This window comes from Lepidochelys kempii, chromosome 1, assembly GCF_965140265.1.
Source record: "Lepidochelys kempii isolate rLepKem1 chromosome 1, rLepKem1.hap2, whole genome shotgun sequence".
In the NCBI taxonomy this organism is placed as follows: Eukaryota; Metazoa; Chordata; order Testudines; family Cheloniidae; genus Lepidochelys; species Lepidochelys kempii.
Window position 1 is genome coordinate 26528118 of NC_133256.1, and position 27749 is coordinate 26555866.

At 41.4% G+C, this 27749-nt stretch overlaps 2 protein-coding genes across 14 annotated transcripts in view; one reads left to right on the forward strand and one right to left on the reverse strand.

Moving 5' to 3' along the window:
• Positions 1–8321, reverse strand: part of TAF1D (TATA-box binding protein associated factor, RNA polymerase I subunit D) — a 27957-nt gene extending 19636 nt beyond the window's left edge. For 9 of the 10 annotated variants that reach the window (XM_073337249.1, XM_073337234.1, XM_073337191.1 and 6 more), the window contains exons 1-5: positions 8233–8321; positions 7363–7485; positions 4736–5017; positions 807–1251; positions 251–426 (exon numbers count right to left, since the gene is read on the reverse strand). In XM_073337249.1, the coding sequence (XP_073193350.1) occupies positions 251–426; positions 807–1251; positions 4736–4998 (884 nt within the window). In that variant the 5' untranslated portion in view covers positions 4999–5017; positions 7363–7485; positions 8233–8321. The remainder of the gene's footprint in view (positions 1–250; positions 427–806; positions 1252–4735; positions 5018–7362; positions 7486–8232) is intronic. The other variant, XM_073337226.1, reaches the window with a different exon arrangement.
• Positions 7994–27014, forward strand: C1H11orf54 (chromosome 1 C11orf54 homolog). Of its 4 annotated transcripts, XM_073337293.1 has the most exons (10): positions 8002–8509; positions 12815–12959; positions 16195–16293; positions 17612–17685; positions 18529–18630; positions 19955–20131; positions 20866–21015; positions 23467–23583; positions 25844–26045; positions 26298–27014. In XM_073337293.1, exons 2-9 carry the CDS (start codon positions 12902–12904, stop codon positions 26015–26017), a joined length of 951 nt encoding a protein of 316 aa, XP_073193394.1. In that variant the 5' UTR covers positions 8002–8509; positions 12815–12901; the 3' UTR covers positions 26018–26045; positions 26298–27014. The 4 variants fall into 4 exon arrangements, with proteins under 4 accessions (XP_073193404.1, XP_073193394.1, XP_073193375.1 ...); XM_073337274.1 differs by having other exon boundaries at positions 8003–8509; positions 25844–27014; XM_073337284.1 differs by lacking the exon at positions 8002–8509 and adding an exon at positions 11364–11450 and having other exon boundaries at positions 25844–27014.
• Positions 27015–27749: the final 735 nt, after the last annotated feature.

The window sequence follows — 27749 nt, forward strand, 5'->3', positions numbered from 1 at the left end:
GAAACATGTACACAGTGGATGATGGTCTCACACTACAGTGAGACTTAGAAAACCTGAGTTGAATGCCCAGGTCTGCCACAAGCTTTCTGTGAGACCTTGAGAAACTAGTTTGCTCTGATTCCTCAATTCCTGATCTGTATGGGGATATACTTCCCTGCCTCAAAGAGATAGGAAATAGATAGAAGCCAGTTAAGGAAATAGATGAAAAGTTGTTATAATTTCCAAAAAAAGTATTTAAGCGTGAACTTACTTTGTCTCCTGAATAGGAGAAATGGGTCCTTCATCATCTAAGTATTTGTGTTTCCGCATCACCATACATTCATTTTCTAAATCCTCACTAGCATTCAGGTTTTTTAAAGCCTTTTTGAGATGTTCTTCATATTTGAGCATCTTAATGTATTGGAAATATCCCTTTAAAGCTGCTTGCTAAGAAAAAGATTTCTTGTTACATTATGCAAGACCTTGAAAATCAATGTCATTAAGACAGACTGACTTCTAATACCAAACAGACCCTTCAGCTTACATTTAAAATATGCTATACAGCAAATCAGTTTCAAGCATTTAGTACTAACTGATAAATTATGTATGCAGATTACTTGACAGCAATTTCATCTATAATGTTGTACTGAAAGTGTGAATTTAATTCACTGTACTCTGTGCCCAAATTAGTCAATGGTTCTTAAGTGCAAAAACACAATAGTTACCTTGTAACAACTGCCATTTCAGTTTTTGTCTGCAAAGACTGAAGTTTGTTCTGCCTGTAGAAACCACTCCAATTTAAAAAACCCCATAGACAAAAATCTCACCTCGTATTCAACAATCATTTTCATGGGGAGATGTTTCCTTCCATATTCTTTTTCCACAAAAGGAAACTGAAAGCCTCTGTCTAGAAGTCTTTTTTTCTGCTCTTCTTGTGAAGCAGTTAGCCGTGGTCTCCCTCTAGGCTTTCCTGTGCTCTTATACCTCTTCTCTTTCTCTTTTGGTTTCTCCTTACATCTTTGATGTGCTCGTCTCCTATACTTCCTCCTCAAGTGATTGTCAAAACTGGCTTTCAAATTGGGTGCAGATCTAGACAGCCCTGGGGATTTAACCAACTTAAATGGTGATCCAGGATCTGGAGAAGAGTCAGTTGAAGTGTCTCTGTCCAATGTATTTGCTGGAGACTTTGCCAAGTGTCTTGCTGAACTTCGAGCTGAGGGTGTAATGTTACACTCAGGTTGGAACAAGCTGCCAGTCGAATCAGAAAGGTCACTACGATAAAACAAGAGTAAATTGTTAACTTTTTTTGAAGGCACAGTTGATGTTTCTGATAAATTACACTCTGATTACAAAGAATTCTCCCATTATCAAACAAAATTTTCTCTACCCTAGTAGCTTTGGAGTGATTAGGTATTCATGATGATTACTATTAAAAAATTTGACTAAGTATGGCTCTTAGATACCACAGTAATGGATGCATTAGAAATACCTAATGCACTAGATCAGTAAACATGCATCTTAATTTCAGGTGAAGCCACAAGGGAGTTAAGTAGAAAACTGACTACAAGCTACGTAAGATTCTTTATGGAAAAAGAATTACCTGAGTTCTATTCTCAACAGGGTAGTAGGTAAAACTTCAAATATTTAGAAGCTGGGACTGGACAATGGGATAGTTCATTCAATAGTTGCCCTGTTCTGTTCAATCCCTCTGAAGCATCTGGCACTGGCCACTGGGCTAGACGAACCATTGATCTGACCCATTATGGTCACTCTTATGTTCATATTCTTTGTATGAATACAGAGCCCTTCAGAGATTTCAAAGCTTTATTCATACAGCTTTATAGGTGTGAATTAAGCCTCCATGCCACTGCAAGGCAGGGAACTGTATTACAGATGGAAAAACCTAAGTATTAAGGCACAGAGTGGGTTCACAACTTGGCTATGGTCACATAGGAAATCTGACAGAGACCCAGAAAACTTACTTCCCATACCCATGCATTAACCGCAAGACTGCTATCCCTTCCTTGGAAAATCTGTTTAGTACCAGTTTAACTTCATATTGATTGGAAATCGTATGGCAACTTGCTGTAACATGTCTGCTTGAAATGAAAGCCAATCTGTTTGGTCACTCTAGCAGAGGTTCTCAAATGTTGTCATAGTGAGTCTAAGGGGGAGCAGGTCTCCAACCCATGACCAGCTTCAGGGATCCCACATCACTTCCTCCCTAGCATGGGCAAACATGCTATTCCCAGTAGGCATCAAGAGCTCCTGCAGAGCTCAGAGCCCACTTGTGACCTGTGTGAAATGAGTTGGTCCCAATCTAGTTCCAAGGCCCAGGAGAGGTGGGGGCAAAGAGTATGTCCCATGGAGAAAATTGTGTTCTCTTATTCCTTTTGCATATGAGACCTAGATACCACAATGGATGGAGATGTGAGGGGCTGACAGGTGTTTTACACAAGCAAAGAAAGTATATGTGTGTGGGGGAAGGTCACTTTATGCATGTGCATAGGGGCACTGCTGTGGTGAGGGGCTGCAGTGCAGCTGAATGCCAAGCTGGAGGCGGTGTATGCCCCTTTCCCTGCCAGTGGACAGGCACCCTCCCACAGAGCATGTAGGGCTCCCTCTGCACCAAATGCATGCTCAGGCAATGGCCACTCAACTAGAGTGGGGCTGGTGTAATTCTGCCCCATAGCAAGGGACGCAGTGTGCATGGCTGAGCAGGAAGATGGCTCCACGCCAGTTTCTCCAGCTCCTCTGTGGGAGAGGGGCATTACAGCTGCCACGAGTGGAGTATGAGCTTTGGTCCAACCTAAAGGGAGCTGTGCAGGAATGAAGGAGGCAAGATGCTGCTGGGAGGAGGGGGGGCATGTACTATGGAAGCACAGTGGGGAGGCCAGCTCCATCAGCAAGTGCACAACCTTTTCCCCAGTAAGAAGGGTTCAGCACTGCTGCAGCAAGCCACTAGCGAATGTTAGTGTGCAAAAGGAGGAGATGCAGTTTGAGAACTAGCACCTCCCTGGGTGCACACTTACCTCCCCCAAGGTACACCACAATTTGGTTTGAGAACCTCTTCTCCACCATATTCTTAAAGTTTAAGAGGTAAGACTTCTTGCCACAACCAACTTCTGCTTGTACCTTAAAAATTCTATATAATGGCTCTCCTTAGCTTTTTGTTGGTTGCTACCACCCTGCAGAGAAAGGCTATGATACTAGGGCAACTTCATTTCTGTAACTGTTAAAATTGGTTTAACCTGCTTACACAAAAAAATATCTAGTTCAGTAGTAAATGCCCACTGTAAAGCTACTTTGAAATAATCTCTGACTAATGGTTTGGATGAAGAGGCTGGTAGCCCCGGCTCCTGGATTATACTCCATACTTGCAGCTTTGCCAGTGACTGACTGACCTTGGGTAAGCCATCCCGTTTTTCACATAACCCAGCTAGAGAACAGCCACACTTCTCTATCTCACAGACCTATCACAGATTTCTTTGCTGAATTCTCTTACCAAAACCTTGTGTAGTCAATCTGCACAATGACAAGTGCTACCAAATCCAAAATTTTGCTCCTACTTTTGCACTAGGATTGCCTACACAAGATACAGGGTGACAGAATCAGATGCACTATTTATGGAAGACTTTGGATGCAAGGAACTACAGAGCAACAGAATACTGGAACTGAAAGTCACTTCCTTACTACTCAAGTACAAGCACTAGATTGTTACTGGAAAGTTGCTGACTTTTTTTAAAAGCAAGTTTATGAGGTATTTGCAAGCCTTTAAAAAAAATTTATATCCAACTGAAAAAAGCCAGGTGGAATTTTAGTCCTAGAGCCTTAATAATGTTGCCTAACCAAAAGAGGTAATTCAAAGGGTAATGATATTGTTTAATAAATCATTAAAACCAGCTTAAAATGCAGGCGAATAAAGACTGAATTCCTGGTACCCATCACCATATGGTTTGTTTAAATAAAAAATGGCCCCAAAAGAGCAAAACTGGAAGGGAGTTAAGAAAAAATTCCAACAGAAAGTCAATATATTGACTTTATTTTTTATTACTTCCATGGAGGAATTGTGGCAGGTAGATCTATGAAGTCTTTCAAGCCAAAGTAGATATGACATGGGTTAGGAGTTCTAGGGTATCCTAGATAACTAATTACATAGGATATTTAGACGATTCACTCTTTGGGACAAAGTCTGTCTTCCTGTGTTTGGAAAATACTTGCCTAACACATGTGGGGAACTAACAAAGAAACAGCCCTCCCCCCGAAAATCACTCAAATGAACAGTAGAATCTCAGAGTTACGAACACCTCAGGAATAGAGGTTGTTTGTATCTCTGAAATATTTATAACTGAACAAAAGTTGTTCTGAAGTTGTTCCTTCAAAAGTTTACAATTTAACATTGAATTAATGCAGCTTTGAAAGTTTACTATGCAGAAGAAAAATGCTGCTTTCCCTTTTTTTCATAGTTTATATTTAACACAGTACTTTACTGTATTTGTTTTTTGTATCTGCTGCTGCCTGATTGTGTAATTCTGGTTCCAAATAAGGTTTGTGGTTGAATGGTCAGATTGTAACTGAGGTTTAACTGTACTGCATATGCACCAACCCAAGTACATCATCCTAAACAGAAGTCAGCAGCATGAATTGTTTGTTTTCAATCAAGATCTCATACACCTGACTTTGGGATTTTAAGAGATTTAGAACATTCAGTCTGTTTTACCAGACATGTAGCTTAGGAGGGGGAAAAAAAACTCACGTCTCTGAATCGCTGTCCTCCAGCAAGGCATTGGTTGGGACAGTGGTCAAGTGGGTGAAACATTTGGAAGATCTACCACTGGTGTAGGATTCCTGTGAAGAATTTTCACATACAGAATCTTTCTGTGCAGAGCCTAAACATGAATTCCTTGCAGTTGCATGTTTATGCACATTAGACTGTTGTTCTTGCGGCATACATATTAGATCTTGGGAATCTTCAAAGTGGTCAAAAGCTGAAGTCTTGGCTTCATCAGTATCAGTCATTCTGAGCTTTCAATTTGTTCTAAAATAAAAAAATATTCAATAAAGGATCAATCAGCAGGGGTTTTTTTGGTTACACTTAGGTCAGCAGTTCTCAACCCGTGGCCCAATTAGCACAAGGCCAGCCCATGTGCGGGGTCTGTCAGGTTCCCAGCTGGCCTCACGCAGATGGGGCAGAGTGGGCAGCCAGCCGACCCAGCACTGCAGGGGTCCAGGCTGCCCTGCCCAGTCCCTGCAGCCCAGGTAACACACTGCAGGCCACATATGCAGCCCACAATGTGTAATCAGTTGAGAACCACTCCCTTAACTATTTGCACATCTGAGAGACTGATTCAGGTGAACGTCAAGCTACTTTGTATTAAAGTTCAGAATAACCATCAGCTTTCAGCTATGTAGGGTATAACACTCATTTTCTTCACCTGCAACCAAATAACTGCAACATGCATAGTGTATGCAGTGACTAGTTTGAAAAACATTAGTATTAAGATAAGAAGGTGGACATAACCCATCCTTTAGGATTCTGCAAAATTATTACAAATAACTCAGTTCTAAGACATTTTGTGCAAAAAAATATTTTATTAAAAATCTTCAGGGTGTAGTATAAAATATCCTTCCTGCACTGCCCCAATATTGAGCATTCAGGTTTTTTGGAGCAGTAAATAAAAGTTTTTGCAGATAATCACCTATTATATTTCCCAGCGATATTTCAAAAAAGTTGTAATGTTTAAAAAAGTGTGTACTTTTAACAATATTTAGTTGTGTCCCAAAGAGTGCTCTGCAAACATCCAATTAGTCTCATAACAGCACTGATATAGGAAAGTATTCTCGTCTTATGGATGAAAAAACTGAGGCAGAGAGGTGAGACATACCCAAAACAATGGACAATGCATGTTGCAAGCAGGGATTAAAATTCAAGAGTGAGGTTTTCCAAAGCACCTGCTGGAGTAAAGAGTAGACAAGTCCTATTGATTTGTTCACTCCTTCCCTCCACCAGGCATACTGGAAAGCCTCATCCCTACTAGATCAAACTCCTAAAGTTTAACCCAATAAGCTGGATAAGTAGTCTGAACATTGTTACATGTACATGTACAGATCTCAGGCGAATATCAGCAGTTGACATTGGCAAAAAGTGTGCCAGCCTTCAGCATCTGCTGTTAACTGCTAACTACTGAAATAAAGAATGTTAGGAGTGCAGGGTTGTGATGCCAAAGGGGGAGCCACACGCATTTGCAATCCCTGCAGATAAAGGGAAAAGTTGATGTAGGAAGTAGGATCTGCTTTGGCTAGTTTAAGACATTTAGGGAATTGTATTAGGAATTTTCCCTGACAAAGGACAACAGTAGAAAAGTGATCTGTACAAGAAAAGTAAACATTAAATCAGTTAAGGTCAAAAGGTGCTTTTTCTTCTGTGCAGGTACTTTTTGCTTTCTCTTGTGATAGCTCAAATAATTTGTAACAATACTAAAAATTAATACTGGCAGTGTTTGCTACTACATGAAGCTTTTAAAAAAGTGTAAACTTATCTATAGAAAGTTGAATAAACTATACATTAATTTAACTACCTATAATACTCAAGACCCCCCAGAGATAAGATCATTGCAATGATCTCATCAGTATATAACTGTCATTTTTCCACAGAAAAATGACTTCCAAACTGTAAGGAAAAAACTTCCTCAATGGTGTTACAAGCTTTTTTCTTTTTTAACCCCGCAGGGTAAGAAAGATGAAAGAAGGGCATACTGGAATGATGGTGTAGTAGGCAGATGGAGCTCCTGAATAAAGTTTGGGAAGTGAGATGGTGCAGTTTAGTTTAAAAATGTGACTAGGTTTGATATCTTGTTTGTGTATCTCAGCTAATAGAATTTTAAGCATTTGAGAAGAGCTCATCTCTTATTGCATCTAACACAATATTTGGGCCCTACCCAGTTAGGGCAACTGGGTACAACTGCACTGTTAATTTTAGTAGCATCATGCATCTGAAGAAGTCGGCTTTTTACCCACAAAAGCTTATGCCCAAATAAATCTGTTAAGGTGCCACCAGACTCCTTGTTGTTTTTGTGGCTACAGACTAAAGTGGCTACCCCTTTGATAAGTGTTAAGCATGGAGTTCATAACTGGTGAAAAATGTTTCCAGAGTCGTAAACATTACTATTGGTACTATTGTACCTAGAGGCCTCTACTAGAAACCAGGACCCCAATGTGCTAGTCATTGTACTCCTAATAAAGACACAGTCTAGTTTACAATCCAAGTAGAAGATGAGGTACATCAAGTGAAAACACAACAACAGAGAGGGGTCACAATGTAACAGAAAAATAATGGGTAGTCACAGCACACCAGTGGCTTAACTATGGTGCTTTCAAACTTACACGTGTATACAAACATGCAGAAACGTCAGACTTTTTCATGCAGTTCCACAACACCCGTTTTCTCCCTGCCCTAACATGGCAAGGGCTGATCCCTGCTGCAGACAACTAGCAGCACCACCTCTCCTGCCACAGAAATAATAGGGTTAAAAAGTGAACATTTGAGAGTTTTCCCCAAAATCCTCGTGTTGCTGTAACAGGGGGTTTGTGTTTCCTCCCACAAATTGATTAAAAACACAACTCCTTCTGAAAACTGCTGCGGTCTTTCCACTTCTACAGCACCGTGCAGTCAGCCAGCCTCCCGCTGTACACACGGTACTAATTACACCCACATGCTGTCAGGAGCATTTCAGACGTGAGTCAGTCCAGCAGGCACAGCAACGTGAAGGGCTTGCCCCGCGCCCCAGCGAGCCCACGGCAGCGCAGGGAACGGAGGAACCCGACACCCGCCCCGGCCCCGCGCTCTGGTCACTCGGCCGGGTGCCTCCGCGTGGAGGGAGCGCCCAGGCGCCTGGCCGGGGGAGGGGACGCCTCTCTCGGGGGGCGAGCCGTACCATTAGCAGGGGAGCGGGCCAGACCATTAGTAGGCGCTTCGGCGAGCGCGCGCCTTATCCCATGCTGCTGCCGAGCCAAGGGGGGGGGGCGCCCGCCCCCCACCGGCCCTGGGGCGGGGAGGGACCAAGGACGGAGACACCGCCCAGCCCCCCAAGCCCTTAGAGCGGCGCGGGGCTGCATTTAGACCCCAAGAACTTGCCGCAGCTAATCGATGACCTCCCACCAACCAAGCCCTGGACCCTCCCCGTGAAGGTCCCCGCCCGGCCCAGCGCCGCGGATGGCTCCGGATAGAGGAAGCGACCCTCACACAAGACTCACCCTCCGCCCTCTCCACGCTCTCTGGGAGGCCAAGGCAAAGGCCGCTCAACGGCTGTTTGGTTTCTTAAATAGCGCACCTGATCTCGCGAGAGCTGGCTGGCCTGATGGGAAGAAGGGAGCAGAGGGGCTGTCCGCGAGCGCCATCTTAGGAGAGGCACTGAGGGCTGCTGCCTCTCTCTCCCTCCCCAGCGTTGTACGGGAGCCTGGTGCGCGCGCGCAGACAGAGCCCGGCCGCGGGGCAGGAGCGCCGCGGAGCCCCTCCCCCGCCCGCGCTCTGGTAAGTAGCACAGCGGCCGGCGGCTGAAGCCGGCTGATCGCCATGGCGCGGGTAGGGAGGCTGGCCCAGTTACCCCGTGCTGGGCGGTTCCTTACCCCCGCCGGGCCAGGGGCGCTGTTTGTGTCCGAAAGCGGTGGCTTTGGGGGAAAGGGCAAGGCTAATCGGGAAGTGACCTCCTGAAGGGGGGGAGGGATAGCTCAGTGGTTTGAGCATTGGCCTGCTAAACCCTGGGTTGTGAGTTCAATCCTTGAGGGGGCCATTTAGGGATCTGGGGCAAACGCTGGGGATTGGTCCTGCTTTGAGCAGGGGTTGGACTAGATGACCTCCTGCATTAGCGCCGCTACCCTTCCCACAGCCCGTTAGTTGCCTGCTTCCGTCACGGGAGCTCCCCTTTTGGCAAAGGTTTAAAAGAGCGTGTGTGAGGCTGTGATTGCTACTAAGGGTTTGTTATTTCTCAGAAGTAGGCTTAAATGGAACCAGGAGACTGCAGATGTTAATATAATGTACTTTGTTCACTTTATATGTGAAATATGTTCTCTGTGTATATAAATCTCCCCACTGTGTTTTCCACTGAATGCATCCGATGAAGTGAGCTGTAGCTCACGAAAGCTTATGCTCAAATCAATATGTTAGTCTCTAAGGTGCCACAAGTCCTCCTTTTCTTTATATGAGGCATTAACCTTACCGTCTGGGCATGTTTATTCACCTATCCACTCACTTTCAGAACTGAGTAATTCTCATTTGAAACTTTGCTTTTATGTTTTGTAAGAGACTTCACAAAACTGGGTGACTGGGCAATAAAATGGCAGATGAAATTCAATGGTGATAAATGCAAAGTCATGCACACTGGAAAACATAATCCCAACTATACATATAAAATGATGGAGTCGAAATTAGCTGTTACTACTCAAGAAAGAGATCTTGGAGTCATTGTGAATAGTTCTCTGAAAACTTCCACTCAATGTGCAATGGCAGTCAAAAAAGCTAATAGAATGTTGCGAAATCATTAGGAAAGGGATAAATAATTTGGTTAAAAAAATCATATTACCTCTATAAAACATGGTACACCCACATCTTGTATACTGCGTGCAGATCTGGTTTTCTCATCTCAAAAAAAGAATTGGAAATGGTACAGAAAAGGGCAACTAATATGATTCGGGTATGGAACCGCTTCCATAGGAGAAGAGGTTAATAAGACTAGGACTTTTCAGCTTGGAAAAGAGATGACTCAGGGGGATATGAAAATCACAATTGGTGTGGAGCAAGTAAATAAGGAAGTGTTGTTTACTCCTTATCATAACACAAGAATTAGGGGTCACCAAATGAAATTAATAGGCAGCAGATTTAAAACAAACTAAAGGAAGTATTTTTTCACACAGCGCAGAGTCAACCTATGGAACAATCTGGCCCCCTTTCAAGTCCATTCAAAACGTTGCTACTAAAGTCATCTAGTTGGTTAATTGCTCTGGCTAAATACCCCCTCACACTTTTTCATTCCACGCTGGATTTTTCCCCCCACCACCTCAAACACAAGCTACATATTTGTTTACCCTTTGAGTGCTTTCCTGGCTTTGTATTACACTACCTATCAACTCTAATAATTATTGAGCTGTCAACTCCTGACCTGAGAAGGTAAGGGAATCCTCTACCTGCTGAAGGAGATACAGCTCCTCCTGAGTTGCTTTCTGCAGCGTAGGAGAGGAAAACATTTCAGCTGACTTTTCAGCAGAAGCCCAGTCAATCAGACACATCCAGCTTCCCAAGGGTTGTGCCCCCTCAGCTAACAATCCCCCAAACAGCTTGGCTACTGAAGGCATTGGTCAGGAAGAGAAAGTTGAAAAAAGTCAGTAACTTAATTTTTGCTACTTTTATTGGGGTGAAGAATACAGGTTTTTCATAGGGGTGGTGGGGAATCACTGTTCTGCTCCCTTCTGATTTCCTTGTTCTGTGATGAAAAGTCATGTGATCTAAAGCCTAGTGAAGTCAATCAGAGTATTTTATTGACTTCACTGAGCTTTGGATCAGCCCTTAGAGAGCAGCTTTCTCCTTTCACTTGGGAAATTGTTGCTATAAAGTATGCTCACCTCCCTCTCCCCACTCTTTGATCTTTGCTGTGCCCCTGTGTGTCTGCGGACTCAGGAAGACTATGGGCTCACTTTTGAAAAGTAATATTGATGACCATAAAGACTGGAAACATGTTTTTTTAATTAAAACTTGCATCGTGCAGAAGTTGATGGTTAATGTGTGACAAGTTATGCCCCTTACGAAGCTTTCACAGCAAAACAAATTAAAGCCCCAATCTTATAACTGGCTCCACCTGGGCAAACAGCTGCAGGTATGCAGAGCCCTTTGAAGTCAGGGGCCTGATTACACAGACCCAGTTACAGGCTTGGGTCTAAGTCTTTATGGATACAGTGCTCTGAATTCTCTCTAGAACTGTATGCTATGCATGTTGTCATTCCAAAACATATGAGGAAATTAGCATTATAAGCATATACATATCAATCTCACTTGAAGCAAAAAGTCTAGTCTACTGTAGTTTATGTATTCTTAATGTTTTGTAAAGCCGCCGCTCAAATGGGATTGTAAGATCTGTAACTTGTAACATTAAGGTCTGCAACCTTATTGTAACTTCAGTTATTGTTACCACAGCCTTTTAAGTTTTGTAACCTTTGCAAGCTCTGTAACCTTTTCAAGTTACCACTTGTGTCATAAATATAAAGGGAAGGGTAAACCCCTTTGAAATCCCTCCTGGCCAGGGGAAAGCTCCTCTCACCTGTAAAGGGTTAAGAAGCTAAAGGTAACCTCGCTGGCACCTGACCAAAATGACCAATGAGGAGACAAGATACTTTCAAAAGCTGGGAGGAGGGAGAGGAACAAGGGGTCTGTCTGTAGTCGTCTTGGCCGGGGACAGAACAGGAATGGAGTCTTAGAACTTTTAGTAAGTAATCTAGCTAGGTATGTGTTAGATTATGATTTCTTTAAATGGCTGAGAAAAGAATTGTGCTGAATAGAATAACTATTTCTGTCTGTGTATCTTTTTTGTAACTTAAGGTTTTGCCTAGAGGGGTTCTCTATGTTTTTGAATCTAATTACCCTGTAAGATATATACCATCCTGATTTTACAGGGGGAATTTCTTTATTTCTATTTACTTCTATTTTTTATTAAAAGTCTTCTTGTAAAACACTGAATGCTTTTTCATTGTTCTCAGATCCAAGGGTTTGGGTCTGTGGTCACCTATGCAAATTGGTGAGGCTTTTTATCCAACATTTCCCAGGAAAGGGGGGGTGCAAGTGTTGGGAGGATTGTTCATTGTTCTTAAGATCCAAGGGTCTGGGTCTGTAGTCACCTAGGCAAATTGGTGAGGCTTTTTACCAAACCTTGTCCAGGAAGTGGGGTGCAAGGTTTTGGGAAGTATTTTGGGGGGAAGGACGCGTCCAAACAGCTCTTCCCCAGTAACCAGTATTAGTTTGGTGGTGGTAGCGGCCATTCCAAGGATAACGGGGGTAATATTTTGTACCTTGGGGAAGTTTTGACCTAAGCTGGTAAAGATAAGCTTAGGAGGTTTTTCATGCAGGTCCCCACATCTGTACCCTAGAGTTCAGAGTGGGGGAGGAACCTTGACAACTTGTATGAACTGCCAAGCTTTGTAATATCCCATAAAGCAATCAGAGAGAGTGTGAACAAGGGAGTGTGTGTGTGTGGAAGATAAGGGGGTGTGAACAAGGAAGTGTAGGGGGAGACTGGGCAGAGAGGAACTGCAAGGAGAAAGGAGCCAGGTGTGTCTGATATAATCTGCCCTGAGAAGGCAATCACGGAGTGCTGTAAAGAAAAGATGCATGAAAGGAACAGGGACTGGGAATGCTTCTCAGTGACGGACACAGAAGAAAAACTCAGTGTACGTGACAGGAGCACCCAGTTCCAAAATAAAAGGAACCAGCCGCGCACACAAGCTGCTGCTCCTTGACTTGCTCACCAGCCTAGATCCGTGACTGCAGGCAGATACACCAGATCTACCACGCTTTGGCTTCTTGGCTTCCCATGCTGTCTCCGGTAACTCTCCGCCTGTGTAAGCATGTGGGTACATAGGGGTATAAATGCAGTGTATAAATAAGCTCCTTCCCTTTTCTGTCTGACCTAACAGCTGCATTGTAATAAAACTAATACAAGTGTGACCCTAGGTTGTTTTTTTTAGGGGAACAGAGGTAACAATTGAAACTGTGGTGGAAAACCCTACATATCAAAAAGTAGGATGCAGCTGTGCAAGCCCTTTTTAATCAGTAAACCATTATGTTTGTTCACAGATCAGTAAGTCTCTACTGAAGAGATCAGAGTACACTAGGCACTGAGAATTATAAATCAGTTGTCCAGTTTGTGGAAAGAAATAGAAAATGACCAAAGTTGAAAAGTTTGCTCTTTATGTCCCAAGTCTAGAGGAACTTTCTGGGGGTAAGTAATGCAATTTATAGTGTTATGGAAGTTGTTGCTATAAGAAATGACAAATAACTAAATTTTGCATTGTGCTGTTTGCTCCTGTGTCCTAAATAGAGCTGGGTAGAGGCTGGCTTTGACCTGATACAGTTTTTCCCATCTGAATTATTCTAAGACCGCAAACTGTGTCTGTGCATCTATCCCATTTATAACCTTCAGCCCAATGATTGGACACTTGCTTGGGAAATGGGAGACCCCATAATTGAATCCCTACTCTGGAGTAGGGACTTGAACTCGGATCCACCTGTCTGGGGAAGTATCCTGGCCACTGGGCTACAGACTGTTTTGGAAAGGGTTGCTCATAATCTCTCCTGTTGAAGCTGTTCCACTTTATAAACATAAACTTAATATTCATTGGGCCAAAGAGAGCCAGAACAATTCTTTAACCACTTGATTAAGGCACTCACTTGGGAGGTAGGAGATGAATGTAGGACTTGGAGGAGGGAAAACCTGAATTCAAGTCTAGGTTCCAGAGTAGGGATTCAAACCTGGATGTTCTACATGAGAGGCAAGTGCCATAACCACTGGGCTAAAGGTTATAAGATTAATGGATAGCCACCACCGTGAACACTTTTGGACATATACCCAATGGTTCGCAGTTGCTTTTCTTCCAACTGAGACCTTGCTAGTCCCACTTGCATCCCACATTACTTTGCAGCTTCAAAAAATTGCAAGATTGAGATCTTGGCAAGAACCTCCTGGTTGCATGGGAGTGCTACTTTTACCCACTATGTGTTCTGATTGGAGCAGTGCCAGGATCACAGCCTCTTGAACCGGTGCTGCCCACAGAGCTGAATGCTTGGCAGGGAGGGGTGAGGAGTTGCAATAGGATCGGGGGCGAGATGGGGTGGAGCACTTGGAGAGCAACCAGGATAGGATCAGGAGGCTGAATTTGTCACTACATCAGCAGCAGGAGAAGTAGAGTGGAAATCAGTTTCCCCTTCCTGGCTGGGCCGTCATACCCAAAGTTTTGTCTTGCTTTTTATTTTCTCTCTCTCTCTCATCAACCTTTGGGGAATGACTCAGTGGAGATCCTTTCAGAGCTTCCTTACTGATCCACTCACCTAGCAGGAGTTAAAACCTCACATAACGCTGCTAAGTAAATTTTGCTGACTCATTATGGCAAATGGCTTTAACTCCACCAGGCTAGAAGAGAGGTGGGTATGTGTGATGCTGCACTCCATATGTTTATGGAAATATGCTTATGAGTGTAAATATAATGTAACTGGAATATGATTTATGAAGAAGGTCTCTTGTAAGGTATCCTTACAAAGCTTATAATCTACTGAGTGTGTTCATCCTATTTGTATGAATGTATCGTTCTTGTGTCTGAAGCTAGAAATATGAAGTGTTACTCTGAACTCTATTTTAACTATGCAAAGTGTGGGCTATTAATGGTGGTTTGGAATCTTGATGGCTCCCATCAACTAGGACAATTGGTTGTAAATGGCTCTGTTTACTTGCAAGCATTCCTGTGAGTCAGGCCAGGAAGAATGAAGGCTTGGGGTCTCACAGGACATGTAATCATGTCACCTGGTACTGGAATCCATCTTAAACCTGGTGCTTTTCCATTTAAAAGAAGGGGTGGGGACCCAGAGAGACAAAAGATTCCGGTCTTGTGCCAAAGCTATATAAGGGGGTGGAACAGAACAAAGGAGGCTGCAGTCATGAGAAATCCCCTAGCTACCACCTGAGCTGGAACAAGGACTGTACCGGGGAAAGGATTAGGCCCAGTCTAGAAAGGAGTCTAGTCTGTGAAAGAAGCTTATTGGAACATCTCTGAGAGTGAGATTTACGTGTATTCAGTTTCTTAAATGTAGTAGGCTTAGGCTTGCATGTTTTGTTTTATTTTGCTTTGTAACTTACTTTGTTCTGTCTGTTATTACTTGGAACACTTAAATCCTACTTTTTATATGTAATAAAATTACTTTTTGCTTATTAATTAACCCAGAGTAAATAATTAATACCTGGGGGAGCAAACAGCTGTGCATATCTCTCTATCAGTGTTACAGAGGGCGGACAATTTATGAGTTTATCCTGTATAAGCTTTATACAGAGTAAAATGGATTCCTTTGGGGTTTGGATCCCATTGGGAGCTGGGTGTCTGGGTGCTGAAGACAGGAGCATTTAAGCTGTTTTCAGTTAAGCCTGCAGGTTTGGGGTGTGTGGTTCAGACCCTGGGTCTGTGTTGGAGCAGACTGGCGTGTCTGGCTCAACAAGACAGGGTTCTGGAGGCCCAAACTGGCAGAGAAAACAGGCTCAGAGGTAGTCTCGGCACATCAGGTGACAGTCCCAAGGGGGTCTCTGTGACCGAACCCATCACAGTATGAATCTCTGAACAGGGGGACAAGGGGCGGAGACAGGGAAATCCTTCAGGAAGCCCTAGAAACAGTCTGGCCTAAGGAGAAAACATAGACCCAACAACAGAAGATAAAATTCAGCCTATCAATAAAGCCAAATCCAGGAATGGGTTAAGTGTGAACTTGAATAAACCCCCTCTGAGTGACATAAGTTACAATGACATAGCACTGTTCACAGCGGGAGAGCTTTTCCTGCCAACATAGCTTGTGCTACTTGCAGAGGTGTTTTTTATTATGCTGATGGAAGAACTTTCTTCCCAGGTAGGGAAGGCTGTGCCTCCCCAAACAGCCTGGCCCCTGCCCCCTGACTGTCCCCCTCGGAATTTCTGACCCATCCAACCCCTCCCCCCCCGCTTCTTGTCCCCTGACCACCCCCTCCCGAGATCCCCCACCCCTAACTGCACCCCCAGGACCCCACTCCCTATCCAACTCCCCCTGCTCCCTGACTGCATCGACCCATGTCCACACCCCCGCCCCCTGACAGGCCCCCCGGGACTCCCACACCTATCCAACCCCCCAGTCCTCATCGTGTAAAAAAAGAAAAAATAGAACCTTCTGTCCTTCAGCAATATGACAGGTTAGCAGAAAAGGATTTATTCCTCTCTGAGGCCCTGATTCAGTGAGGTAATTAACATATGCGTAACTTTGAGCTTGTGACTAGCCTTACTTAAGTTAATGGAATTGCTCATGTGTTTAAAGTGACACATGTGCTTATGTATCTTGCTGAATTGGCACCTTAAAATATGTGTTTTATTTGGTGTATTACTTGCCAAACTCTAGCTAATGTCTCACTAATAATTTTTTTTTTTTTTTTTTTTTTTACTCTATTCTAGTCCTGCAGAATGGGCTTACAGAGAACTTTGCTGATGTCCAGGTCTCTGTAGTAGAATGCCCTGATCTGACTCATGATCCCTTCAATTTCCCTGTTAAAGGTAACATACTGTTCTAACCATAAGCTATGACTGCCAATATTTCGTAGCTGATTCGTCATAATTAGAAACTCTTGAAGATGATGGCAGAGGAAGAATGGTCTTGTGGATAAGCTACAAGGCTGGGAGGTAGGAGAGCCGTGTCTTATTCTTGGCTCTGCCACTGGCTGGATGTGACCTGACTAGAACAAATCACTCAAGTGCTCTGCATCATTGTTCCTCATCTGTAAAATGAGTTGAACAGGTTTAATTCTCTATTGTATGTTAAGGGTTTTGACATCCTCAGATTGAAGGGGCTATGTAGATACCAAGTACTGTCTTGCTATTCAACTTCTTTCTAATAATGAGCTCAGTCTCTGTTTATTTAAACTCCCACCATTGTCCCTACACAAGATAGGTGAAAGCATTTTTATATCTGTACCTTCTGCTGTCTTTGCATGATGACATTATGAACTATGCCTCATTGGAGAACCAGTGTTCCTCAATTGTTGCCTAGCAGATTTGTGAGTGCTTGTAGAACAGTACTACTTTTGAAACAGGCTGGCTAGCTAGCTTTTAGAAGTGAGCCCTTACCTTATTTTCCACTGAATGCATCCGATGAAGTGAGCAGTAGCTCATGGAAAGCTTATGCTCTAATAAATTGGTTAGTCTCTAAGGTGCCACAAGTCCTCCTTTTCTTTTTACGGATACAGACTAACACGGCTGCTACTCTGAAACCTACCTTATGTATGTTTTTCTTCCAATTCAGGCCTACTTTACATAAATTTGTAGAACCCCAATTTATCTTAGTACTCAGAAAAAAAAATGGTGATTTAAAACAGAGGTTCTTAACCTGTGGTCCGGGGCCCCCTGGGGGTCTGCGAGCAGTTTCAGGGGGTCCTCCAAAATAAACCAAAGAGCAAGGCCAACATTAGACTCGCAGGGGCCCAGGCAGAAAACAGAAGCCCAAACCCTACCATGCGAGGCTGAAGCCCAAGCAACTTCGCTTCACAGGGACCCCTGTGGCTTGGGGCCCCAAGTAGTTGCCCTGCTTGCTACCCCTAACACCAGCCCTGGCTTTTAATCCACAGGGTATGCAGAAAAACAGTTGCTGTAGCACAGGTGGGCTATGGAGTTTTTAAAGCATGGGTGCGGGGGGGGGGGGGGGGAGGAGAAAGGGCTCAGAAAGAAAAAGGTTAAGAACCCCTGATTTAAAAGACTTTCTGAACACTTAAAGGAAGCTTTTGAGGAACAAATTCTTTGTCTTATTATGCTTCCAGTACCCAAAGAGAACTTTAGACGGATTCTCTTGACGAGCTAACTTGCCTTATTCTTGTTCCAGGAATCTGTGGGAAGCCTAGAATAGCAGATGTGGGAGGTGTTCCTTACCTTGTGCCTCTTGTACAAAAAGATAAAGTGAGTTAATTTACAGTCCTGGCTTTTTAGTGCATTTGCCAAAGAAAGAAGCATATGTAGTCCTATTTTAAAATACTATCCTGGCGAACACTGACGAATGAAAGCTGCAGGATTCCATTTGTAAAAATAGGCTTACATTGCAAAAGCATTATGGGCCAAGCATCCTGGCCTGTGCTGAACATAAGAACATGTCAGAAATCCCACAGCAGAAACTGCATGCAAAAGTTGTCCCTCTTCTGGTACCTGCTAAATAGTATGTGGCTGTTTTTTCAAAAGCTGTCTGACAGAAGCCACAGAGGATGTTGGAGGGAATTACTTAGAGTCCATGGCATGATCTGTATGTTTATGTATTGTATGCTATCTAGCCATGGCCCTTCATGCTGATTATTACTATTGTTTGTAAAAACAGTCTGTGTATGGGGTCGGTATAGGCTAAAGTAGAGTTCACATTAATACTTGCTAATGCATTCTCTTTTGGTAGAGCATGGGACCTGCCAGAATCTGATTTTATGTGACATCACTTAAGGATATTTTCATTTTTTGCTTTAAACAATGTCACTTGCACAGAGAGAGTAATTTGGCCCTTAGACAGGATGGGGCCAAGCTTGTGCAAGAAGACACTGCAGTCCAGCAAATAAGTGGATATGTGCCCAAGTCATTAAGTTTGAACTTGACCAGATGCCAATGCTGTTTGGATTTGGGGACTGTGTTCAAACCAATCTGTACAAATAAATAATAATGGCATTTGGATAAAATCATCAAGAAATTGCAGTGGAATGTAGCTGAGATGAGAATTACAAGGCAAGAAAGTCAAAGGTACATAAATGTATGTCTCTTGTATAGGTTTATGACCTGAACACTGTTGCAAAGCAAATAGAATTGCCTGGAGCGTTCATTCTTGGAGCTGGAGCTGGGTCCTCTAGGATTCTTGGAGTAAATGCTGAGGTCAGTAAATATGTATAAACATGCAGAAGTTCTCAAAAAATTATTTCATTGACATAGCAAACATTTCTACACTGATAACATATGTAGCACCACAAGTTTGTATGGCACTTTACAAAGATAATAAAGACAAGGTTACTTATTACTTGGATAATAAACCACATTTTTGTGTTTATAAATTCTACAGGGAAGCATATGGTTACTATGGAGTTAAGAGGAAACCGCCTCTAGTTGTTGCTATACTGAAATTTGTAATTGGCTGATCACATTTTTAATTCCAGAGAAGAGGAAAAATATGCAAAAAATGGATGCCAAGGAGCTGAGTGGTAAACTGCTTTAAATACCCAATGCTGGTCTTCATTTTAAATAGCACAAGAGAAAAAATTGTGTTACTCAAGATGCTTTTGCTTTAAGACTTACGCTGTAAGGTCAGGTAAGGATCAGCAGTTAAAACATGATTTAGTTGATCTGTCCTACATGGTGAAATAGATAAAGAAAGCAGTTTTGATTTGAGGTGAATGGAAAACTCCAGTGTAATGTGAAAAATGTTCTAAATGCTACATCTAATTAAAAGAAGAGTACATGACTAAACATATTCCTAGGTGAGTGAAATACAATCAAAGAAAAAAACGAAATCAATTGAAAGCTGGTATCTTAACAGCCTGATGCACAGTAGGAGTGAGAGAATTTAGCTCTTGGTAGTAAAAATGGTAACTCAGACTTTCAAAGTCGCTACATGTTTTTCTTATTTAAATAAAATAGGAAAATACTTTTATTTTAAAAGTAAGTAGTCAAATGAACCATTTAAATTATTATAGGCCTTGCCTTACAACAACATTAAGGGTGATATTTTCAAGAGCACTCAAAGTTGGTCTAGTTTTGCTTCTATTGAAGTCTATGGAACCTAATAGTATGAATACTTTTGAAAATGCCACCTGAAAACTCTTTCATTTCAATGCTTTCTAACAGAAGCTGAATGCTCAGTCCTGGTCATCATCACTAAACTGGGCCTCTTGCAGTGATATATTAAGTTGGTTGCCTCATTGAGAAACTTTCCCATTTAGTGTTCTGTTATTTATACAAGAACTTGAATCCAAATCCCTAGATAAGAGAAAATGCTTTAATACATGTGTTTCACACTTAATCAATTTTAAATTGAGAGTTTTCTTTAAAATAGTTGTGTCTTTGCTAATCTATATGGACCTAATCCTGCGAGATGAAACTTCTGTTGTAGTTCTCAGGATTGGGCCCTAACTTGGGATGCTATCTACCCAGTAATAAAATCAACTGACTAGAACTAAGCAATTTTACATTCTCTTCTTTTCAGTTTATCCCAGTTGTTCAAGCTGAGAGTGAACAAAAGCCTGCTGTAAATGCAAGTTACACCGCTCAGATTAATCCTGCAGATGGAGGGTGCCTCCTGGAGAAGTACAGCAAGAAATATAGTGACTGTGAATTTGGACTACTGGCCAACCTGTATGCCAGTCAGGGCCAACCTGGCAAGGTGCATATTTGGATAAAATGTCACTTCTTCAGTAGGTGATAGCTGAAGTTAAACTTCTTCTTTGTTTGAGGCCTGCCTTTTCTTTCAGGGAATACTGATGTTAATATTAATGCCAAAAATCACATAAGGGAAATTATATCCTTCACAAGAAAATGAAGTTGATGTGAGGGAGTGGATTCCCCAGGGTATTGGTACTGGGATATGGAATTTTTCACCCTTAAATCACCCACTGTAATCCAGCCCAGGTTGATAATGACTGAAACTTGATTGGCCTTTGTAAACTGAAGTTTGTGGTCTTAGTTCAGTTCTTGGTGGACAAGTGTCTCCCTCAACACAACTGGCACTAGGTGGTCTCAACAGAAAAGCAACGACCGAATCGTGCATGAAAATTTAACAAACCTTTTTATCCCTAGAGAGTCTCTTCTTTCATGACTGGTTTGAGGCCTGTTGGGTGGGAGAGGGAAGCTTACGCCTCTGTTTCATGTGCTGTGCCTGTTGTGTGACTGACTAAAGAACTTCAGAAAAGCAAATTCTTACATGCACAAAACCAAACCTGTTGAATATTTTAAGGATACAAAGGAAGCAGCACCTGTGAGAGAACTTACTTTAACAAAGATTATAGGATACAAGGTTGAGTGTTTCACAGCAGCATTGAAATACATGATGTACATAGCAAACATTCACAAAACATTACAGCATGTGATAAGCATGATAAATGTATGTCTACTCTCCAGGTTATTGAAGTGAGAGCCAATGGAAGAACTGGACAGCATAACTTTGTGACCTGTATGAGACAAATTATAGAAAAATGCTATGGAGATAAACCAGTCGGGATAGGCGGTACATTTGTCATTCAAAAGGGGAAAGCGAAGATTCATATCATGGTAAGTTGCTCTTGATTCAGGCTCTTTATCTTTCTAAAAGATAAAGATGCAGGACAGTTCAGGATATAAAGACTTAGTGCACTTAATTTTTTTGCAATAATGTGCACTTTCTGAAAAGTGATAAACGGAAAGTACAAAAACACCAAAATTATATATCCCATGACCCTAATACTCCCATCTTTTGTTGGGACAAAGAAGCTGTAGAAACAAATGGAGATGTATAAGGACTTGGTGAAACACACAAACAGTAGAATAGTGTGAAAAATAATTAAATCAATTAAACAATGATCAGAGATATGGTTTAACTTAGAGATTTATAATTTTTTATAAACTATTACAAGTATTAAATATATTTATGCAATAGCTATACAGTTCTTACTGATTGTATTTGCTTGGATGGTTACCAGAATTCGCTTTCCATTTTACAAGCAGAACTTTCTGAAATGTTAAATTTTTACAAGTCTCCACTGATTCTTGTCTCTGTCAAACCTATCAAATGTCAAAGATGAAATTCCTGTCGTCTTATAATGCTGCTTTCATCTACCTAAAATTCAAAGGGTAATTTTAAAAAAATCTATTACTCTGAAGAATTTTTTTTTTCTCTTCAAGAAGTGGATCTAAACATGATACCAATGGTGCTCCCCTTTGGAGAAAAGCACCATTCCTGAGTCCTCCATGTCTAGAACACTCCTGAAACAGATGTCTTGAATTTGTGTGCCTTAGGCTGTATTCACATTGGGAACAGTATTCACAACGCTTATTATCAAGGTTCTATTATCAAGGCTGTTGATTAATTGCAGTTAACTCACGCGATTAACTCAAAAAAAATTAATCGCAAAATTAATCACGATTAATCTCACTGTTAAACAATAGAATACCAATTGAAATGTATTAAATATTTTTGGATATTTACATTTTCAAATATATTGATTTCTATTGCAACATAAAATACAAAGTGTACAGTACTCATTTATATTATTTTGCACTGTAAAAAATAGTATTTTTCAATTCACCTCATACAAGTACTGTAGTGCAATCTCTTTATCATGAAAGTGTAACTTACAAATGTAGATTTTTTTTTTGTTTATATAACTGCATTCAAAAACAAAACAATGTAAAACTTCAGAGCCTACAAGTCCACTCAGTTCTACTTCTTGTTCAGCCAACATCTCAGACAAACAAGTTTGGTTACAATTTGCAGGAGATACTGCTGCCTGCTTCTTATTTACAGTGTCACCTGAAAGTGAGAACAGGCGTTCGCCTGTAGCCAGCATTGCAAGGTATTTACATGCCAGATATGCTAAACATTCGTGTGCCCCTTCATGCTTCAGCCACCATTCCAGAGGACATGCTTCCATGCTGATGTTGCTCATTAAAAAAAATAGTGCATTAATTAAATTTGTGACTGAACTCCTTGGGGGAGAACTGTATAGCAAGGACTCATGGAATGGTGGTTGAAGCATGAAGGGACATATGAATCTTTAGTGCATCTGGCACATAAATATCTTGCGACACTGGCTACAACAGTGCCATGCAAACGCCTGTTCTCACTTTCAGGTGACATTGTAAATAAGAAGCTGGCAGCATTATCTCCTGCAAATTGTAACCAAACTTGTTTGTCTGAGATATTGACTGAACAAGAAGTAGAACTGAGTGGACTTGTAGGCTTTGAAGTTTTACGTTGTTTTGTTTTTGAATGCAGTTATATAAACAAAAAAAAATCTACATTTGTAAGTTACACTTTCATGATAAAGAGATTGCACTACAGTACTTATATGAGGTGAATTGAAAAATACTATTTTTTACAGTGCAAATATTTGTAATAAAAATTTAAAGTGAGCACTGTACACTTTGTATTCTGTGGTGTAATTGAAATCAATATATTTGCAAATGTAGAAAACATCCAAAAATATTTAAATGGTATTCTATTATTGTGTAACAGCGCGATTAATCATGATTCAGTTTTTTAATTGCTTGACAGCCCTAATTCTATTATAATTTCCATGACTAAAGTGGATAGGGATAATAAAATTATGGTCTAGATTGCTATTCCTGGTACAATTGTAATCACAGTTTGGCTAATGTTGTTCTCAGAAAAAAATCTGTCAGCATCAATTGAAGAAAACATGCCAGAATCCTGTGAGTTTCAGCTGTGTTCAAACACAGCTGAAACTGACCTAGTTCTGATCCCAACATGATAGGACAAATGTAACATGTGGATACAGGTTACCTGATTCTAAGAATTCCCCATTTGGTACCCGAGGAATGGCAGTGGAGGCAGCCATTGGGTAAAAGCTTATCATTCTGAATAGAGAAACAATTGTGGATACTGCTTTTGCTAGTTAAGAAGAACTAGGGAGCAGAAAATAATTTAGGGCTAGTGAAGAAAAGTAGCTTCGAGAAAAGTTTTGGTCCTAGTGTCTTCATTCAATTGATGATGCTTTTTTATAGCCCCCAGAATTTTCTGCCTGTCCTTTAAACACTGACGAGGAAGTGAATAATTGGCTCAATTTTTTTGAAATGAGGGCTCCGTTGATTTGTCAGCCAGTACTAATTTCCAGAGATCCAGTAAGTCACTATTTTGTGTTTGTCTGAGTTACTAACTTGATGTGTAATGATTCTGTCTTGGATTTGTTTATTTTTATTTTTTTTCTGTTCAAGAATGGGAATTATTTATGGATTATATTAAAGTCTTTGAGGTGTTGGAATGGGTGGCTCAGGGGATTGGTAATAGAATATAACTAAGCCTTTCACTTTTCACTGGTTTGAATTAAACCCAGGTCAATAGTGACTGAATGCTGATGCATGTTCAGTAACAAGAGTGAAATGTTTGTTCCCAGTCCAGTTCTTAGTGTGTAGGTGTCTGCATCCCAAAACAACCAGCACAACTTGCATTAATTTGGACATCTGTTTGGCACTCAGAAGAGAGACCAAGGAATGAAAGGGGATGGAGACTGAATTATCCTTACCTTCATGTGGCCCATTCAGAAATGGGTTGGGACACTTTGGCAGTGCTATGTGGGGAAGTTGCTATTCGCACTGCACTGTATTTATAGTGTGAGCAAATCAGAGCCTTACAGCCTTGGATATCAAAGTATAGACTGAGCATATTTCACAAGCACTAAATTCAATAGTAAAAAATATTAAAAGTATGAGAAAATCCATGTTATAAATAAGACTAGTGTCCCTATCATTAGGAATATTGTTACATTTACATTAAAGTATATACGTTAACCAAGAGTCTTGGGAGAAAAACTAATTACCATCCATATTTTGTATATCTTTTAAACAAATTTATAACAATTTAAAAAACACTTCTGCCAAGTGGTGGGTACGTTAGTGGGACATGGTGTTGGTTTGCACATACTCAAGTGCCTTACTCCATTGGGTCTCTATTTGGCAGTCTTTGGGCCCAGTGCTCAATTGCATATAGTTTCCCAAAAGCTAGTGATGAGTATTATAGGAATGGACATATATCGACAGCTGTTAATGGAATATTCTTCTGAATGAAAGCATCTGACATGTAGGTGCTGTTTTTATATAATGATTGCTACTTCTTATTTGTATTAAATTAGTGCCCAGAGAAATTAAGAACCAGGGCCCATTGTGCTAAGCATGATTTGTTTGTACAGAGACTGTCTCTGTCCCAGAAAGCTCATAATTTGAGCGTGACAAGATGCAAAAGAAAGGAAAAACAGACAAAAAGATGGAATGTGTATTGCACAATGCCTAGCAAAGTGAGGTCCTAGTGATGAGGGCTCCTGGGTACTATGGTAATACAAATAATAATAAAATGGATACATTTTTGCCTAATAGCTAGTAGTCTCAACGTGCCACCAACTTAGCTGTTAGGCCTAATCGCACTAATATTTTTGCAATATAATAATGCCTTATATCTCTAGAAGGCAAATAGCATTGTGCCAATGGGAACTTCTTCATTTAGGCAGCTGGTGTGCAGAATCCAACACTTATCATATCGTTCCTTATCATCTTATTGTTACCTGTGCTTCCTCCTGTCAGTACCTACCTGTTATCTCCCAAAATTGGGCCAGACACTATCTTTTTTTGTTGTTGTTGTTGTGTTTGTACAGTGTGTGGCACAATGGGGCCCTAATCTCTGATTGTGGGCCCATAGACCCTACCTCAACACACATACTAGAGCCTGGCTTGGACCAGCTGGATTGCATGGAAGAACGGTTGTGTGTTGTAGTGCAGAGCAGGGGCTCTCAACCTTTTTTCTTTGAGGACCCCCCCAACATGCTATGAAAACCTCCATGGCCCACCTGTGCCACAACAACTGTTTTTCTGCGTGTCTAGTAGATTAAAAGCCAGGGCTAACGTTAAGGGGTAGCAAGAAGAGCAATTGTCTGTGGCCACCCTACACCACAGGGGGTCCTGCAAAGCTGAGTTGCTTGGGCTTCACCTTTCTACCCTGAGCCCCACGGAATCTAATGCTGGCCCTGCTCTCTGGTTTATTTTGGCGGACCTCCTGAAACCTGCTTGCAGCCCCCCAGAGAGCCCCAGACCCCTGGTTGAGAACTGCTGGGTAGAGGATTAGGAGTCAGGACTTCTAGATTCTACTCCTAATTCTATCACTGTCTCAGTGTGACCTCAGGAAGTGACTCTGCCTCAGTTTACCAGTCTATAAAATAGCGAGAGTACTAGGTTACTTCACGTTGCAAGTCTTTAAATAATTAAATGTTTGTAAAACACTCTGAGATCCATGGAAGAAAAAATACAACATGAACTGCAAAATACTGTAGCATTACTGAAATACTTTCTTTAAAAGAAAATGTGCTCCCATAACATAAACTTGTCTCTTTTCTAGGGGTTTGATCTGCGAGTGGAGCACACCCATTGTTTCAGTCACCATGGCGAAGGAGGACACTACCACAATGACACTACACCAGATAGTGTGCAGTATCTGGGATATTTTTTGCCTGCAGAACTTCTCTTTCGTATTGATAGACCCAAGGAGTCTCATATGGTTGGGAGAGATTAAATCCATGGATGCACACTTAGTTTGGAGTGTAAGGATAGCCATTAATTTTTAAAAATTAAATATTGGATTTGATCAGTGTTTGAATTGACATCAAGCACACACATGAAAAGTTTGCATTTTATTGCAGTCTTAGCCTTTTTAAAGAATGGGACACGTTCAGAGTTTAGATTGTTTGTTTGTGATTGAAATAGTTATTTGAATTCAACTTAATTTTTATACAAACATCAAAGCCAAATAGTTTGTATTAATGATTTATTTTGTTCCATATTGATTACTTTAGGCAGGCATTACTAGGCGATTTTCTCTGGCTATAGAGCGCCACCACTGAATTAATGAGCGCTACACATTCTAAATGGAAGAGGAAAAGAGATGCCAATCAAGAACCATGTAACTACACTACAATTCAGAATCTGATATTGACATGGCTGTGTGCCCTTCTAGCTATATGTGCCCTAGTGGGTTATATGTGGGTAATGGGATTGGCCACTTATTTTAATCAGTAATTACAAGAAACTTGTTTGAAATAAGAGGAAGGCACTTGTAGTTCCACTCATGTAACTTCTAGCTCAGCAGAACTACAGGGTGGTGCAATCGTACAACTACAGGGGTCAGTGGCAATTCCCCCATTGATTTCACTGTGAGTGAATGCAAACTTGTCAAAAAGGGACTTTTCTCATTTTTACTGGTGCTTATAAGCTAGCTAACTACTTAACAAGCATAGGACCATTTCTAGGATTTTAAATGTTCATGTTACTATCATGCCATGTGTGCTTGATTATTTTCTCATACCAGTTTAAATGAGGAATAACTTTATTGAAGCGAGTGGAGTTACAGTGGGCTGACTGGAGGATCAGGCCCTGTTTGTTTCTAGTTTTGAATAAGGCTGAAATACAGGAGCACTTTGTCAGCATTCTTTCTTTTCTTTTCTTTTTTTTTTCCCTTTACACTCTGATGATATTTGTCATTTGTCCTGCCAATAAAGTTTTACTGAATTGAATTTAAACTGTCTTACTTGCTGTCAAGTGGGATATTTCTAGGCTGTGAATAAACCCTGATTAGGAGTTAACATTTTAAGTCTGAGCCTTGTTATATTTCTCTTTTGTGTTTTGTAGCAAAAACACACTAAAAATGTAGATGTGAAGTGTATTTAATATTTTTTTAATATTCTGCCTGCTATGCACTGAAAGTAAGACACATGTATAAATCACTAACATACATATAATTTAAAGCTACATAGTCACCAGCCTGCCACATATATGAACAGCAATGCATATACATAGTACAATACACCCATGGTGTGTTAATTGAAATAAAGAAAATACAGAACATGTGTTCTGGGCCTTAGGATAGCACAAGTACTTGAAAAGAGAGCTGGTGAAGCTGTCAAGCACCAGTTGTGGACAATTTTCTAGCAAACCTGCAGTAATGTCTGGTGCAAACTGCTTTGTGTAGCATTAACTCCTCTGTATCTTGTAACCCCCTTACTCCTCGGAAGGAGTGATCACTAAGTATGCCCACTGACTTGGCTATGCTGCTGCCAGCATGAGTGTTTATAAAGTCTCAGGGCTTTTACTCAAAAGTGTTCTGGACTATCTGTGCCTGTGGCAAGAGCAGCCTACAGATCCTTGCTGATCTGAAAATGCCAAGCCACACCACCACTCTCAGCCCGACTCCTGCTGGCTTCCCCTATCCCTGCAGTGCAGGTGGCAGCAACTCAGAGCTTGGCTACACT